The sequence below is a fragment of the Glycine max genome, chromosome 20 (assembly GCF_000004515.6).
Source record: "Glycine max cultivar Williams 82 chromosome 20, Glycine_max_v4.0, whole genome shotgun sequence".
Classification (NCBI taxonomy): Eukaryota; Viridiplantae; Streptophyta; class Magnoliopsida; order Fabales; family Fabaceae; genus Glycine; species Glycine max.
In genome coordinates this window covers 39,846,221-39,862,053 of record NC_038256.2, presented here as the reverse complement: position 1 = coordinate 39,862,053, position 15,833 = coordinate 39,846,221, and the positions used below count along the sequence as shown (strand labels likewise).

Genomic DNA, 15,833 nt, shown 5'->3' with positions numbered 1-15,833 from the left:
AAAAAAAACACCCACGTGAGAGGAAAAACTCCCACAAAAGCAAGTTTGTGTTGTGTTGCCTATTAGTTCCAACTTCCAACTACACATTGAAGATCAGCCCCGCCACAAAACTTGAAACCTCCTCCTTTTTTACCAACCTTTCCCTCTGTTGACTGGTAGTTTTGAAACTCTCTTCTTTTTCCACATCTTCTAACTTTTTTCTGCTTCTCTCTTCATGAAGATCCCCAACAAGCATCCACTATTATATGCAACATGGAACAACTCTCTCAACCATCATTTCAACCCCATCAAGTCTCCGACCATCTTCTTCATTCGGATAGAGTCCCTTGCATTGAAGTGATTTTGAGAGAAAAACAAGAAGAGGAGTTGGAGGGAAAGGAAGTGGAGTATTTCAAAGAAAGAGTTGAGAGATTGGAGAGTGAGAGGGAAGAGAGAAATGGGGTCATGTTTAAGGCTTTGGAATCTCTCACTTCAACGAAGGAAAGCTTGTCTAGTGTCATAGAGGGGTTAGAGGGAGAAAAGGATGAAACTTTTGTAGAAAATGTTACTGGGGAGTGGTCAGGAGTGGAATCAAGGATGTTGTTGGAAGAGGCAAGATTGATATCAAGGCTTGCAATTGAGGTGGAGACAAAGGTGGATAGGTACAAGGAGATGAGGAGGAAGGAGAAGAGAGAATTGGAGAGTAGTTTGATCAGTTTAACTGAGGAGAATAGGGATGTCCATAACTTGCTTAGAATTGCGTTGTCGGAGAAAGAGGCATTGGAGAAGAGAATAAAGGGACATGACCACAAAAGGATGCCCCTATTGCAGTTTGGATTGCAGAAAGTTGGGTTTGGGTTCATGATGATGGGGGGTGGGAATAATGAACAATCAACAGAGCATTCCGGGGTTAAATCAGATAGCAGTGAGTGTGAAGAGGAAGTCATTAGTCTGGTAAGCTCTTATTAATTCCTTGGTGTTCTCTTATAATATAGTTGACATTTAACAACAGGGAAGAAAAAAAAAAGACACAATCATGAAGGAATCATAACATTGCTTAAAGATAGTTACATTAGGCACACTAGTGCAAACCTATGATATTATTAGGACCAAGATATACTCTCTTTTTTTCTGTTACAATTTGCTAGTCACTCTCTTTTTTTCTATCTCACCGGGCTGATTTATTACCTCACCATTACATTTAGTTATATTTCTCGCATCTTTATGTGTTGTGTAAAAAAAAAGGTGACATTTCTTATAGATGACAGTTGTAGCCTGTTCTGAAATTTATGGTCATTTTCCAAGGCCTCAACAGTGGAAAGGATAATGAAGAATCTACGCCTTGAAACCACTCAATTGAGGAGATCTTTGGAAGAATCTAGGTACTTTACCATCTAATATTATATTGAAGTATTTCGTGTCGTCGTAGAGATATGGTTTTCTGCTGATACTGCATGATTTGCAAGTAAGAAAGTGAAATTACATTTTATGCAAAGACTTTTCATAGAGCCTACTACTTTTCTTTGATAGTGCTAGATAGAAATGAGTAATTTCTTCTCTCTTGGCTTATATATTGATTAGACTATTTGAGCTTATTGCTGAATTGTGGCCTGCTGCTACAATTTATAAGGTTATTGAGTTCATATTCCTTGGTTTTGGATTATTTATCATGAACCTCATGTCAGGTCAGACACAGAGCGCCTCCAGTGTCTCACAGAGAAACAGGCCAAAGAAATTGAAGAAAACAAACTCTACATTAAGGAGTTAGAAGATAGAGAGAGAATTTTGGCTCAAAATGTAATCACCTACTTGATCAATTACTGAAATAATAGTTCCCTAATCAAAGCTCTTTTTCTTACTAGCCTTTTCCTTTTTGTCTGACTTGTGAAAAGGTAGAGGAGTTTTTTATGGAAATCAAAGCAGCGGAAGAAGAAGTTGCTAGATGGAAGGAAGCTTGTGAGTTGGAAGTTGAAGCTGGAAAGAAAGAGATTGGAGAGCGTAACAAAGTGGTAAAAACTTGTTTCATGCTGTTTAGTGTTAGTATATGCTTTAAGGCAAAACATAGATGTTGTTTTTTTATGTGTTTTATGTATTATTCTTCAATTAGAATTAGAGTTTTATTTCAAAAATCTGCATAATAAATGTTTTATATTTACAGTTCCCAATGTTGTGAAATTCTAATTCTGTTTGAAGGAAAGTATAAAAAATACTTAAGAAACTGTATTTAAATTTTGTCTTTGTCGTTATTCCACTTATCCCTCTCCTCATGCACCTGTAATGAGAAGAAGAGAGAAAGACATGGGATTCAAGTGGGATTCATCTAACGAATGAGTCTTACTTGAACTTAGTGTCTTTCTTTGTCATCACAACATGTGCATAGAGGATCTTGATCTGTTTTCTTCTAATTCATTCAACTAATTCTCTTAATACTTTATAAAGAAGTATTAAATGAGAAAATAATACATTTAATATTTAGAAACATAAAATGTATTCAATTTTTTCGTTGTTTGGTAAGTAGAAAGGAAAATATTGTAGGAGAATTTAGAATGATTATTTCATCCTTAACAATAGATGGTGAAATTTAAGAACAGTGATACTAAAAATGATTATAGTCTCAATATTGAATAATCTTTCTTTTTCTAATTGACATGCCTTGGATGCTAAATTAATTTATAATTACTCTATTTCTTTGTCTATTAATGATATGTCATTGTTCCTTGAGGTGGCTGCTTTGAAACAAGAACTACACAAAACAAAGGCTGCTTTGGACATATCCAATGGAAAATTAAGGCTCAAAGAGGAACTTGCAATCACTGCAATAGCTGCACAGGAAGCAGCAGAGAGGTCTTTGCGGCTGGCTGATACTAGAGCAGTTGAACTTCGTCGACAGGTTGAAGAACTAACCAGACAACTAGAAGAAGCAGAGAAACATGAAGGCAATAGCCATAAAGTGAGACGCATATGTTGGCCATGGCAAGTTTTCAAAATGAGCTCTAGCAATATAGCAAGCACTAGAGTTGGAAATGCCAAAAGGATGCTACCAGAAATGCAAGCCTTAATTTAATGAACTGAAATGTATATATAACATAATTTTTCCAAAACAATGAGTTGATTCATCTTTAACTTCACTTTCTCGTGTAATAATCACTTTTGTTCTTGTAAATGTGAGATTTTGTATTGTTGAAGTTGTTTGGACATCATACGCAAACATCACTAAAATTTTCAAAACTGTTGGAAATCTTTTGAGGAAAACAATAAAAATATTGGAACTTGCAGAGAAATTGAGAGATTGAAATTGAAGAAGGAAAATTGTCATTGAAACTTATAAAAAAAAAAAAAAGCCTATGTATAGGCCTACAATCAATCTAAATTTCCTAAAATATCTCATCTGCCATCAGATTTACTAGGATAACATTAGCTAAACAATTTCTAACAAATCTGTTAATCTTCTTTACATGTTATTTCATCCTTGAGCTACAACTACACACCAAGAAAAATCACAAAAAAAAATGAACGAATTTAGTTATTCTCTACAATAAATTGTAAACTAGTCCGCATAAATTACATAACCATTATCTCTTGGCCACATAAGCTCATCCTTATCAAAAAGATGCTCAATCATTTCATCCCAAGTTTCATCCACTGTACCTCTATAAGTTGAACCGAAAGAAGATTTACCTTGTGACCTTCTTGAACTGCCCTCTCCCTCCTCGTCAAAAGTTCCATATTGTGACACTGGTGTATAAGCATGTGGAACATCTAATGTTTTAGCCCTCTGCAATGCTTCTTTGTATTCTTCATTGTGTCTAGCTAATGTTTCTTGCCGCTCCATGATTTGATTTGCAGGTATTTCTATTGTATTATCTTTCTCTTTCATCAACTGCAGTTGGCAAAAACAAAATGGCAAAGCTTGGCAATAGTAGTAGAAAGGTATTCTGAATATGCCCATAAGATATTGGAATTCAAAGAGCTAAAAACCAAATCCTTATGGACCTTATCACATCTGTTAATTCCTGTTTTGTAGGAGAACAGATATGATTGAGATGGACTTGGTCATTCCTATTAACAGAACCTGATCACTTACACATGCCAACTAGAAGATCAAATTTGTATGAGATAATTTGAAGATTTATGAAAATTAAATGCATACTTGAAGGTCTGAAGAATAAAATGTTGAATTTCTTTTTCTTCTAATTCTTGCTACATGAGGGAGATGTTGGCATGTTGCAGAGGCATAAAATTGGCATTACTTTCTGGCTGAAAAAATGTGAGTCTAATAGCTTTCTTAAAATTCATATTACTGTATGCCGTCTAAAGGGAAAACAATTGTAGCCAGGGCCTTAAACTGCTGGTGATTTCTAAAAGTACAGTAAAATTCTGCAATGCATAAGCTCTTATTGGAACCTTAACCATACCTGAAAGGCTTTCTCTCAACAATATGATAAAGGCGACCGGGAGCATAGAGTCTCCTTGGATCTTTCAGCATCTTCTCCTCTGGTATACATGTATCCTTCATGCACCTCAAGCACAATAAGCATGGCAAACTGCAAAACCAAGAAAAAATATCTTACAATAGAAACATTAAAATTACTGTGACAATCATTTCCATTAAATGTTGACCTCAACTAATCACAACCATATTGACACTGTTAATTCATATTTCTCAATACTACCCTAGTGCTCCTTAAGCTGAAGAACCTTACAAATAAGCTTGTTACCATCAAACACACTCTACCCTTGTATATCAAGCAGGATAAAAAGGGAGCTACTCTTATAAAGGGCCTTATGACATACCAGAAAAGAGACTTGAATATATCTTCCAATGGATTGGCTGTCCTAGGTAAAAAGTTATCCTGATCAAGGAAAAGAGCAGTTAATTTCAAAATACAAGATTTGGCAATTGGCATGAATCAAGACAAGGAAGTAATTAATTACGAGGAGATTACTAGATAGATGCAACTTATGCTCAACAGATACCCGACTAAAATTTTATTTTATCATCCAATGATGCTCCTCTATAATCACATATATTAATGGAATGATTTATTAGAATTTAGAATATCTGTATTGATCTGCAGACTGTACCTATGACAACAAATTCTCGCCAAACAATAAACTAAATGAAAATTATAGCTTGTATTTTAAGGTTGTGGAGCTATATATTCATAATTCATCATTTTTTATTCCCAAACAAATCTGTATTTTTTTTCCACATATATCCATCATACTATTAATGGTCAACAACAATATAATGATGTTAAATATATCTTAATAGTAATATTTTTAATTTTTATATCGTAGGAGATTTTAGTTTTAGATGAAAAATTAATTATTTTTACATATATGGAGAAAATGTTTTAAAATAATATTTTTTGGTACTGATCTATGAATTATTATTGTAGTAAAAAAAAAGTGAGCACGGTCAATTAAGGGTTTTTTCGGAGTAATAATTTTCGAACTATTTTTAGGATAACGACGACGACGTTTTGGTTCCATCTATCCGCACTGGCGCACAGCAACCGCAAGCAATGGTAATGGCGGAAGAAAGTGAAAGTGTGCCCAAGAAGCGTTGGAGTTGCAACGCGAAAGAGGAGGCTCTTCTTGTCCAATGCGCAGAGCTTGTGTTACCGTATCTAACCCAGTCAGAACTCGCCAACGTCTCTTCCACCTGCAAATCCCTCCTCAAACTCTCACGCGCCATCACCCTGCGACGCGCCTCCGACGCTTCCAGAGCCTTCGAGACCCTTCCGGTCCCGTTTCTCAACACCATCGACGCCCACCCCTACGCGCACTTCCTCTACACGCGCTCCCTCCTCCTCCCCTCCCCGCTCCCGCTCCTCCCTCGCCAGCCCTGGGGCTCTTCCGTGATTTCCCCCTCCTCGCCGACTCACCTTCGTGCCGAATCGGTGGGCTTCGTTGATGCCTCTGGCCGGGCCGCGTCGGGCTGCGACTGCGAGGCGTGTGCGGGCCCCACGTGTCCCTGTGCTGGCCTGGATGGCATGGATGACGTGGGCCGAGAGTGTGGGCCGGGCTGCCGCTGCGGGCCCGAGTGCGGGAACCGGTTCACCAGGAATGGGCTTGCGGTAAAGGTGAGGATTGTGAGAGATGAGAAAAAAGGATGGGGCTTGAAAGCGGACCAGTTCATTGCTAAAGGAGAGTTCCTATTTGAATATTCAGGTATTACCGAAATAATTTTAATTAGCATTTTTTTACTGGCTATACTCTCTTTTTTTATGATGCTAGATGTTAGTTTGTTAGTAGAAGATTTGAATCCACAACTTCTTTCTCATTCTTCCTTCACCACCAAGCTAACTTTATACATCTTTGAATGGTACTTTCTTTTGATGAGAATTGAAATATATAGAATGTATGATAGTGAAGTTGAATGTGTGTGAGTTAAAGAATTGTATGAAGAAGATTGGTAGAAACTACTTTCCACTGTTTGCTAAGTTGAATGTGTGTCAATGATACTTCCTTTATTCTTTGATTGGTAGATTGATAGTGAAGTTGTTTTTTCTTGTGCATGGTTGTTTTTAATCCCTATGCATGTGTATGGAATTAAATGATGCCCTTTCTGTATAATAAAAGGTGAACTCTTGACAACCAAGGAGGCACAAAAGAGACATCAACATTATGATGAGCTGGCTTCACGGGGTGGTTTCTCTTCTGCTCTTTTGGTTGTAAGGGAACATCTTCCTTCTGGGAAGGCTTGTCTGAGATTGAATATCGATGCGACGAGAATAGGAAATGTTGCACGGTTTGTGAATCATTCATGTGACGGTGGTAATTTGAGCACAAAGCTAGTTAGAAGTTCAGGAGCTTTGTTCCCCCGCCTCTGCTTCTTTGCTTCGAAAGATATCCAAGTAGATGAAGAGCTTACTTTTAGCTATGGAGAAATCAGGAAAAGGCCTAATGGGTTGCCATGCTTTTGCAATAGCCCTTCTTGCTTTGGAACATTGCCCTCTGAAAACACTTGAAAGTTGAGATACATAGCTATTCTAAAGATGTATTCTATGTTAATTGTCAAAGGAATTTCGGTTTTAGGAAAGGGTAGTTTTTTTTATAAATTTGATGATAGGTCTTAACAGGCATCACAAATATCCTTGTCATTAGAGCTGCTAAAAAAAAACTAGCTTCACATACGACGACGGTTAGTGATGGCGGCAACGATGATAATAACTGTCATGGCGATGAAGGTGGTGACAATCAGGATGATGATATTGATGGTGATGATAATAAAAATGATAGTTGAGATAATTTAGGACATGACTTGTTTGGTGAATTTTCTGGAAATTTGATGGTTATATTATATTTGAATTTTTGGATATTTTAATCTTAATTTGATAGTTGTTATTAATTATTCTCATGTTCTCACATAAAAAATATTCTTATAGGGATCTTATTTGTCTATTATTTTGATGGTTGAAATTTTATGGGAAAAAATTCAATCATCTCTTTTAATTCAATTCATTAATTTGAGGAACATTATAATAGTTAACTGTGTTTTAAAAATAAAAACATAATTTTTTATTTCCTTTTTCTCTTGTTTGTCAACACATCTTAGTCTTCTCATGGATACTCTATTTTCTTCTACCCTTTCATCTTCTCCCATCCACCATTGGCCACCATGTCAATGATCTTCCATTTTCTCCCACCCATTATTGTTAATCGATTGATAAGTGAAGCAAATCACACGATAATAAATATACGGGAAGATTGAGTGTCATGTTCACAAGGACTTCATATGTGTAAAATAGCTTTGTGTAACCAAATTCTAAGCAATAAAAATAAATGAAAAATTGGTTTTTGGAACTATAGTGCAAAAATTAAAAGTAACATAAAATCAACAAGCATTAAATAATAAGTCAAAATAGGACATGACTATAAAAGCAAAAACACAAAACTTACAAGGTAAAAACTGGGGAAGTGGAAAATATGTGAAGTTGTTGGGTGTTTCGCCTTACTAAACCACTCTTGGTGCGGTTTAATGATTTTTCACTACTCAATGTTCATTCAAGTGTTACTTTAATCCACAAAAATATCCTAATCAAGATTCCTTTGGTATAAAGGCTTAAATCACTTAGCTTGACTCCTAATCTCTTAGCAAGTTAAACCAAGTAACTTAGATCAAAATAAGGATTAAAATATAACTAATAAACATCATTTTATCCTTAGACATGAGCTCATTAAAAGCTACTTTCAGTTCTTAGTAATGATATCATTTTCCAATTACTCTCACACTATATAAACATATTTATGGGTAATCAAATCATAACAAGACAATAATAAAAGAAAGTAAGCAATAACATTGAATAAATAGTAAAGATAATTACATTGAAGTGTTTAGTGCATCATGTCCCTAACAATGAGTGATTTAGTCTCTCATTGTTATGAGAGGCCTTACAAAATGGAGAAATACAAGAGTGGAAGGAGAGAAAATGGTAAAGAACAAGGAAGAAGCCTAGAGTGTTGTGTTTTGTTCCTCATTGTGCCCTAAGCTAATTCTCCATGATCACAAGGCAATGTTTCTTTTATAATTACTCCAAAGGACGCAATACTCATGGGGTAAATTATTCGCAAATTTCAAAAGTCATCCTATAGTTTGTTTTACTTGTTAGACGAGTTGTGAAAATAATTTGAACCCTCTTCCTCCATTCTCAAGTTGTTATGTGTACTCTTCAGAATGACCTCATTTGTTGGGCGAGCATAACTTACTAGACAAGTCTTCTTTACTATAATAATTTCTTCTTCCTCTCTTAGTGATCCAAAAATCTTGAAAAAGACATAGATTAAAAGAAAAATCTTAAAGTTTTATTTTCCGACCTAAAGTTCCATAAGACACTAAATTTTAACTAATCGAGACTAAATTAAACAAAATTAAGAAAAAAAAGTCCATAATTATTCTATTAAGTGTAATTCAAATATAATTATGAGAAACAATTATCAACTACCACCGCGTTTGAAGCCATTATATCTGAACATGTTCGAGAGTTTTAATATTTTTTAAGCCAAAAGTTCACGAATCTGAGAGTTTTAAGCTTGATCAGTTTATTACGTTAACAGAGGCATTTGATAGTTATGCAACTAGTGTCTCCAATTTAATTTTGATGCATGATTTGATTTTTTCCTTTTAGAAGCATAGCTGAAACGTATGTCTTCTCTGCAATATTTTTGTTTGAAAAATGGAATTCAATTTGGGACCTTTATTCTCCTAAATGCGACTGATGATAATTGGGGATAAAACATACAAAGTAGAAAATGATAAATTTAAAAGACAGCGATGGCAGGAACTTCTTCCAGAAACGCAAAGAATCAGAAAGTCCCTTTTTACAATTGGTGATCCGTTAGATGAGAGCCCTTGGTACAGTTCATGTTGCGTCAACAAGTGAGGGAGGAGAGAGAAACTAAGTTTTTTAAAAATAAAAAAAGACATTTAATTACTGTAATATCCCTCAAATGAATGAATTAAATTTAAAGAGATGAGGGAGTTTTCGGTTCTAAATATATATATGACTCGTGTTAGAATATTTTTTTTATCTCAGAATATAAGAATACTTAATGATAATTATTAGATTAAAATTAAAAATAATAGATGATTAAAATTAAAAATCTAAAAATTCAAATTAAAAGCTAGTATAACTTTTATATCTTTAAAAAATTCAAAAAAATAAATATAAAAGATATCAATTATTTTGTTTTAAAACATCTCAATTATTACTAACTCAGTATTATTATTATGATTATCACTTTCATCATCATGATAATTATTGCATTGTTATCACCATCATTATCATTAATTTTTAACCATTATTATATTTAAATTAATTATTTAAAATGAAAAGACACTAGTAAAATTGATACAAGGACAATTTTGGATCCATTCACAAATATAAGGATCGAAATATGACTTTTAAAATATAAAAAGCATCAAAATGGAAAAAAATGCAACAACATAATGAACCAAAATGATAGTATAGACAAAAAAAATTAAACATTTATAGAGGTTATTAAAAAACATTGATAGATGTTAAATATCCTTATTTACTTATTAAAAAAATATATGCATTTATTGAAAATTTTTCTACCAAATTATTTGAAAAAGGCTACAATTTAATATAATATTAAAGATATATTCAAATATCTATTCAAATAAGTTACAATTTATAAATCCCATTTCATATTACGGATAAATTAGGAAAAATGAAGTAAAAAATTCTATCGAGTTTCATTAAAAAACATTATGTAAAATATTTTGTTATCATTAGTTATAATTAGACGTGTTGTCAATTAAGTTTTAAAAATATATTTCTAATTAGTAAGAAACAAGTGAAAATAATGATAACAAATTAGTAATAAAAAATTATACCAAATTTGCAAGAGATTTAATTGAGTGTAAACCCACAATTTAAGTAAAATAAAAAATTAAAGGTTATACTAAGCTAGAAAATAATTAAGGAGGAGTTGGCATGCACATTAGTCGATGTCTTGATGTGGTAAAACATTTTTTTCATAAATAATAGATGTATGCTATTTTTTTTTCCAGAGTCCTTGTTTTTGTAAAATTTAATATTTGTTGTATTCCTATAATTTTAATATTAATATGCTTTTACGTATAATATTTAATTTACGTGGTACATCTATGTAGATATAAGATATAAATATTCACCAAAATATAATACTTATAATTATAATAATATTTCTTTTACAAATATATATATATATATATATATATATATATAATACAAGACAATTTTTTTTATTCTGTCACTTTTTAATTACTTATATTTAACTTTTTTATTATTATTTAAAAGATGTAAAGAGGCAGCCTCTTTTCCCTAGTCACTTCTAATATAATTGTACATTTTTTTTAATATTGTGATTGTTTTTTTGACAATTCTACTTGTAGTTCGGCCCAATTGAAGTTGGATCGGCGACCCCGACATGGGTCTCTCTAATAAAACGGAAACAGCTTCTTCAGTAACCCTAGTTGCTGTTCTCTCTCTCTTCCACCGCACACTCTCTGCTCCTAGGGTTTCTCCTTCGAGTGAGGTATTTGCTGCTTCTGATCCTTGCTCAGTTTAATTCTAAATTACCAATTTCAACATTAACTTGTGATTGCATAAACCATAAGCGAAACGATTCTGAAGCGCGTTTGTTTATGGGACAGGGAAATGGCTCCCAAACCGCCTAGTACGGGTCTGTTTGTTGGACTGAACAAGGGTCACGTCGTCACCAAGAAGGAATTGCCCCCACGCCCCTCAGATCGTAAGGGGGTAAGTTTTTTCAGTTCTTTTTTTCAAATGTGATTCAGTTATATGTTTGCACCTTTTTTTAGATTGTAAGTGGTGGTGTTGGAATCAAAGTGTCATCCAATGCATTGTCTGTCTTTTTAGAATACGTGGTTGTCTTTCTAATTAGAATGATGACAGAGGCATTTATTTAACAAAGAGGCTATTTGGGTTTTACAACTTTCTGTCCCTTCTATTGTATATATCAAGTTTCTGATTAAGTTTAGTTACTTTCTTATGAGTCCAAGTCCCCCTTTTTCACTACAATTACTTTGTCTATACATTAGAAAAAAACTGTGATACAGCAGCAAAGATTTGATCTTCTTTTTTTTACTTTCAGTTCTTACTTCAGGTGTTGTTTGCCAGTAAGCACTCAAATTTTGAACCCATATTTTCGTCGTTTTTTCTTCCAAACTGATCCCAATCTTTGGAGACCTATATCCTCTTTCTTTTATAAATGCGTTGACCTTTAAAATGACTATTAAGATTAAACGTTGGAAGCTTCTAATGGATCTATGTTAAAATGTTTTAAATCATGCCGTGTGATGGATAAGATGAAAGAATGGGAGGAAAAACTAGATGGGTAATTCATCCTCATCCACTATAGAAATAATTAAGAAAGGCATCAGAAACTTTGTTTTTATATCTTATATGTGGTCATAATATTATATTGATTCAAAACAGAAAACAAGCAAGAGGGTGCACTTTGTGAGGAACCTCATAAGAGAGGTTGCTGGTTTTGCACCCTATGAAAAGCGTATAACTGAGTTGCTGAAGGTTGGGAAGGATAAGAGGGCACTGAAGGTTGCAAAGAGAAAGCTTGGAACCCACAAACGTGCAAAGAAGAAGCGTGAGGAAATGTCCAGTGTTCTCAGGAAGATGAGGTTGTTCTATGTTCTTTTGTTCATATTATGCATACAATGTAATATATAAACGTGATTGGCATTCTTGAATGGTAGTTTCTTGGTAGTGGTTGCTATTACTTATGATGCTGTTTTCATTTTTGTGCAGGGCTGGTGGTGCTGGAGACAAGAAGAAATAAGTCTTATTTATTTACTCTTTTCCAGATTCACTAGATGGACCTGTGTATTGATGGACGAGCTTTCATATTTTTGCTTTGGTTCAATTAGTTTATTTCAAGATTTTGTTTGAGAAATATGTTTTGCTTAATTGAGACATGATTTATGGAAGAAGCTAGATTGGATTATTTTCTGTTTTGCTAGAAATGAGAGTTATAATCCTTTTTCAAGTGAACTTTGCATCTTATTAGTTGCCCGAGGGTAATATTTCATGCTAAAGCCTAAGGGTTGCTTATATTGCAAGCTGTGATGCTTTGCATGCCTTATTGCAAGCTGTGATGCTTTGCAAACCAAATGACTTACATGGGATGTGTTTATTTTTGGTGCCGCCAGGAAGGGATGGTGATATTTTTTTTAAGAGTTATGTTATTTGGGCGTATTTTTTTTTTATGCATTTTTTTTAAAAAAAAACATAAGAGAAGAAGATAGGATTGTTAGATGCGTTAGAACTAGAGAAAGAATATTACTGTGGAAAATGTAATTTGAAGTAATATTATTCTTTTGTGATAAGTAATGAATATTTTAGTTTAACTCTCGTAATGCGTCATGTGCAAAATGTTTTCGCCATCCTTATTGTATTCCAACTTATACAAAAAATTGACTTATTTACATAAGTAATGTATTCCAAAATTTGCTGAACATGGCAACGCACCAAAAAGGGAGATCAGGTCTTAAACTTTTTATTGAGCTTCTTAACTCCTCTACAATCACCTGCAACTTGCTTTGCTCCTTTGTATTTCATGTGGAATATTTTTATTTTATAGAATTATCTATTTCTTCATAAAAAATAAAATTATGTATTTTAGCCTATAAATCAATTAAATCAAATTTAAATTTTGTTAATTTATTATGCAAATAGAAGATATTTCTATTTGTTTTTAAATATTAAAGTTTCTTCTATTGATATCAATTTTTTTACTTAATTTAAATATCAACTTCTTTAATTAGCAAAGAAGGTTATCGTTCAAAATTGACAAATATTTATTCAAAATTCTTAAATACAATTTTAGTCTTCCTTTCAATCCATAATTCTAGTTTTTTCATTTTAAATTAGAGATATTTGCTGTATATATTTAAAAAAAAATGTGATTTTAATTATTTATTTTAAAATAAAGATATTTAATTCTTTTATTTTAAAAAAATTATAATTTTAGTCAAATCTTCAATTTTACCTACAATTATTTATTTTATTTTAATACAATTGAACTAATTGAACTATAAAGGTAACACATTCATTTAAGATGTTATAAAAAATAATTTAATTAATTATAATGTAAAAAATAAAACATAAATTTGTTAAAATATGTTGACCAAAATTGTGAGTTTTTTAAAATAGAACAAAATGTCTCTATTTTCAAACATGAGCATTAAAATGATAGATTTTTTTTTAAATAGAGTAAACAAATGTCTCTACTTTAAAATGAAAATATCAAAATTGTGAAAATAAGAAAACCAAAATACATTTAAATTCAATAAAAAAATGTGTATAAAATATTTTAAGTAATTTCATATTCATTATTGGCAATTAAAGCATCTGTTATTACTTATATAATAATAATAATAATAAGTATGCAATAAAAAATATAATATGTATAATTGTGATAGATAATTGTTAATCATTTTCAGTATTGTAATCATAAAAAATCTGATTCTAATCAATTATTATAATGACATTACAACTATTATATAATTTAAAATGATTTTTTTTAAAATAAAATAAATTTATTGTTTAGAACTCTTGAGGATGACATGTATAAACATTCCTATTAAAAATTATTTTTGGACGTATTATTATAGATTGATATAATCGTGCATTTTTTTTTCTGTGATTGTTTTTTTGACAATTCTACTTGTAGTTCGGCCCAATTGAAGTTGGATCAGCGACCCGACTTGAGTCTCAAATAAAAAGGGAAACAGCCTCTACAAAAACCCTAGTTGCTCTTTTCTCCCTCTCCGCATACACTCTGCTCGTAGGGTTTCTCCACCTAGAGGTAATAATGGCTGCTTCTGATCCTTGCTCGGTTTAATGCGAAATTGAAAATCACTGTTCAACATTAACTTGTGATTGCATGAGCCATAAGCGAAACAATTCTGAAGCGTGTTTGTTTTTGGGACAGGGAAATGGCTCCCAAACCGCCTAGTACGGGTCTGTTTGTTGGACTGAACAAGGGTCACGTCGTCACCAAGAAGGAATTGCCTCCACGCCCCTCAGATCGTAAGGGGGTAAGTTTTTTCAATGTTTCTTTTTCAAATGTGATTCAGTTTTTTTATTCTCATATTTGAACCTTTTTTAGATTGTAAGTGGTGGTGTTGGAATCAAAGTGTCATAAAATGCAGTGGCTGTCTTTTTAGAATAAGTGGGCGTCTTTCTAAGTTCTGAATAACAAAGAGTCTGTTTGTGTTTTGCAATTTTCTGTTCCTACTATTGTTTCTGTTGGGTTTCTGATCAATTTTAGTAGTTTTCTTATACGAGGGTAACTCCTATTTTTTATGACAATTACTTTTCCTAGACATTAGAAAAGATTGCAAACATAGAAGCCAAACTTTGAAAATTGTTACTTTTAGTTCTTACTATAGGTGTTCTTTGTGGGGAGAAGTAAGATTTTGAACCCATATTTGCGTCAATTTATTTTCCGAACTGATCTCAATCTTTGGTGATCTATTTTCCCTTTTATTAATTCATTCGCTCTTAATAAGGCTTGAAAGTGAATGCATTCACTCTCCCTTTTATTAATGCATTCATTCTATAGACATATCAGGCAGATTATGGTGTTGGAAGTGTATTTGATTGATTTTTCTTGAAAGTGTTTTAAATTATGTGGTCTATATGTGGTCCTACAATTATATGGATTCAAAACAGAAAACAAGCAAGAGGGTGCACTTTGTGAGGAACCTCATAAGAGAGGTAGCCGGTTTTGCACCCTATGAAAAGCGTATAACTGAGTTGCTGAAGGTTGGGAAGGATAAGAGGGCACTGAAGGTTGCAAAGAGAAAGCTCGGAACACACAAACGCGCAAAGAAGAAGCGTGAGGAAATGTCCAGTGTTCTCAGGAAGATGAGGTTGTTCTATGTTCTTTTGTTCATATTATGCATACAATATAATTTATAAATCTGATTGGCAGTAGTTGCTATTACTTATGATGCTGTTTTCATTTTTGTGCAGGGCTGGTGGTGCTGGAGACAAGAAGAAATAAGTCTTATTTACTGTTTTCCAGATTCACTAGATGGACCTGTGTATTGATGGACGAGCTTTCATATTTTTGCTTTGGTTCAATTAGTTTACTTCAAGATTTTGTTTGAGAAATATGTTTTGCTTAACTGAGACATGATTTATGGAAGAAGCTAGATTGGATTATTTTCTGTTTTACTAGAAATGAGAGTTATAATCCTTTTTCAAGGGAACTTTGCATCTTATTAGTATCCTGAGGGTAATATTTCATTGAATCCCAAGGGTTAGTTATATTGCAAGCTGTGATGCTTTTGCATG

The 15,833-nt window shown here is 32.9% G+C and overlaps 4 protein-coding genes and 1 long non-coding RNA gene across 5 annotated transcripts; 4 read left to right on the top strand and 1 right to left on the bottom strand.

Moving 5' to 3' along the window:
- On the top strand, positions 1–3,160 carry LOC100787413 (uncharacterized protein At3g49055). The gene is made up of 5 exons (XM_006606065.4): positions 1–933; positions 1,285–1,361; positions 1,665–1,776; positions 1,872–1,988; positions 2,702–3,160. The coding sequence occupies exons 1-5, from the start codon at positions 253–255 to the stop codon at positions 3,041–3,043; spliced, it is 1,329 nt and encodes a 442-aa protein (XP_006606128.1). The 5' UTR covers positions 1–252; the 3' UTR covers positions 3,044–3,160.
- A 208-nt stretch (positions 3,161–3,368) lies between these two features.
- Positions 3,369–5,441, bottom strand: LOC121174304 (uncharacterized). The gene is made up of 3 exons (XR_005890300.1): positions 4,774–5,441; positions 4,395–4,523; positions 3,369–3,859 (listed from the first exon to the last, which is right to left on the bottom strand). It is a non-coding gene; the product is annotated as an uncharacterized lncRNA (long non-coding RNA).
- Positions 5,442–5,507: 66 nt separating this feature from the next.
- On the top strand, positions 5,508–7,020 carry LOC100786871 (histone-lysine N-methyltransferase SUVR3). The gene is made up of 2 exons (XM_003555337.4): positions 5,508–6,156; positions 6,568–7,020. Exons 1-2 carry the CDS (start codon positions 5,508–5,510, stop codon positions 6,954–6,956), a joined length of 1,038 nt encoding a protein of 345 aa, XP_003555385.2. The 3' UTR covers positions 6,957–7,020.
- A 3,851-nt stretch (positions 7,021–10,871) lies between these two features.
- On the top strand, positions 10,872–12,474 carry LOC100796037 (60S ribosomal protein L36-3). Its single transcript, XM_003556064.5, has 4 exons — positions 10,872–11,028; positions 11,147–11,252; positions 11,952–12,151; positions 12,279–12,474. The coding sequence occupies exons 2-4, from the start codon at positions 11,151–11,153 to the stop codon at positions 12,307–12,309; spliced, it is 333 nt and encodes a 110-aa protein (XP_003556112.1). The 5' UTR covers positions 10,872–11,028; positions 11,147–11,150; the 3' UTR covers positions 12,310–12,474.
- Positions 12,475–14,204: 1,730 nt separating this feature from the next.
- LOC100795507 (60S ribosomal protein L36-3) lies at positions 14,205–15,701 on the top strand. Its single transcript, XM_006606064.4, has 4 exons — positions 14,205–14,337; positions 14,464–14,569; positions 15,207–15,406; positions 15,510–15,701. Exons 2-4 carry the CDS (start codon positions 14,468–14,470, stop codon positions 15,538–15,540), a joined length of 333 nt encoding a protein of 110 aa, XP_006606127.1. The 5' UTR covers positions 14,205–14,337; positions 14,464–14,467; the 3' UTR covers positions 15,541–15,701.
- The last annotated feature ends 132 nt before the right edge of the window (positions 15,702–15,833 follow it).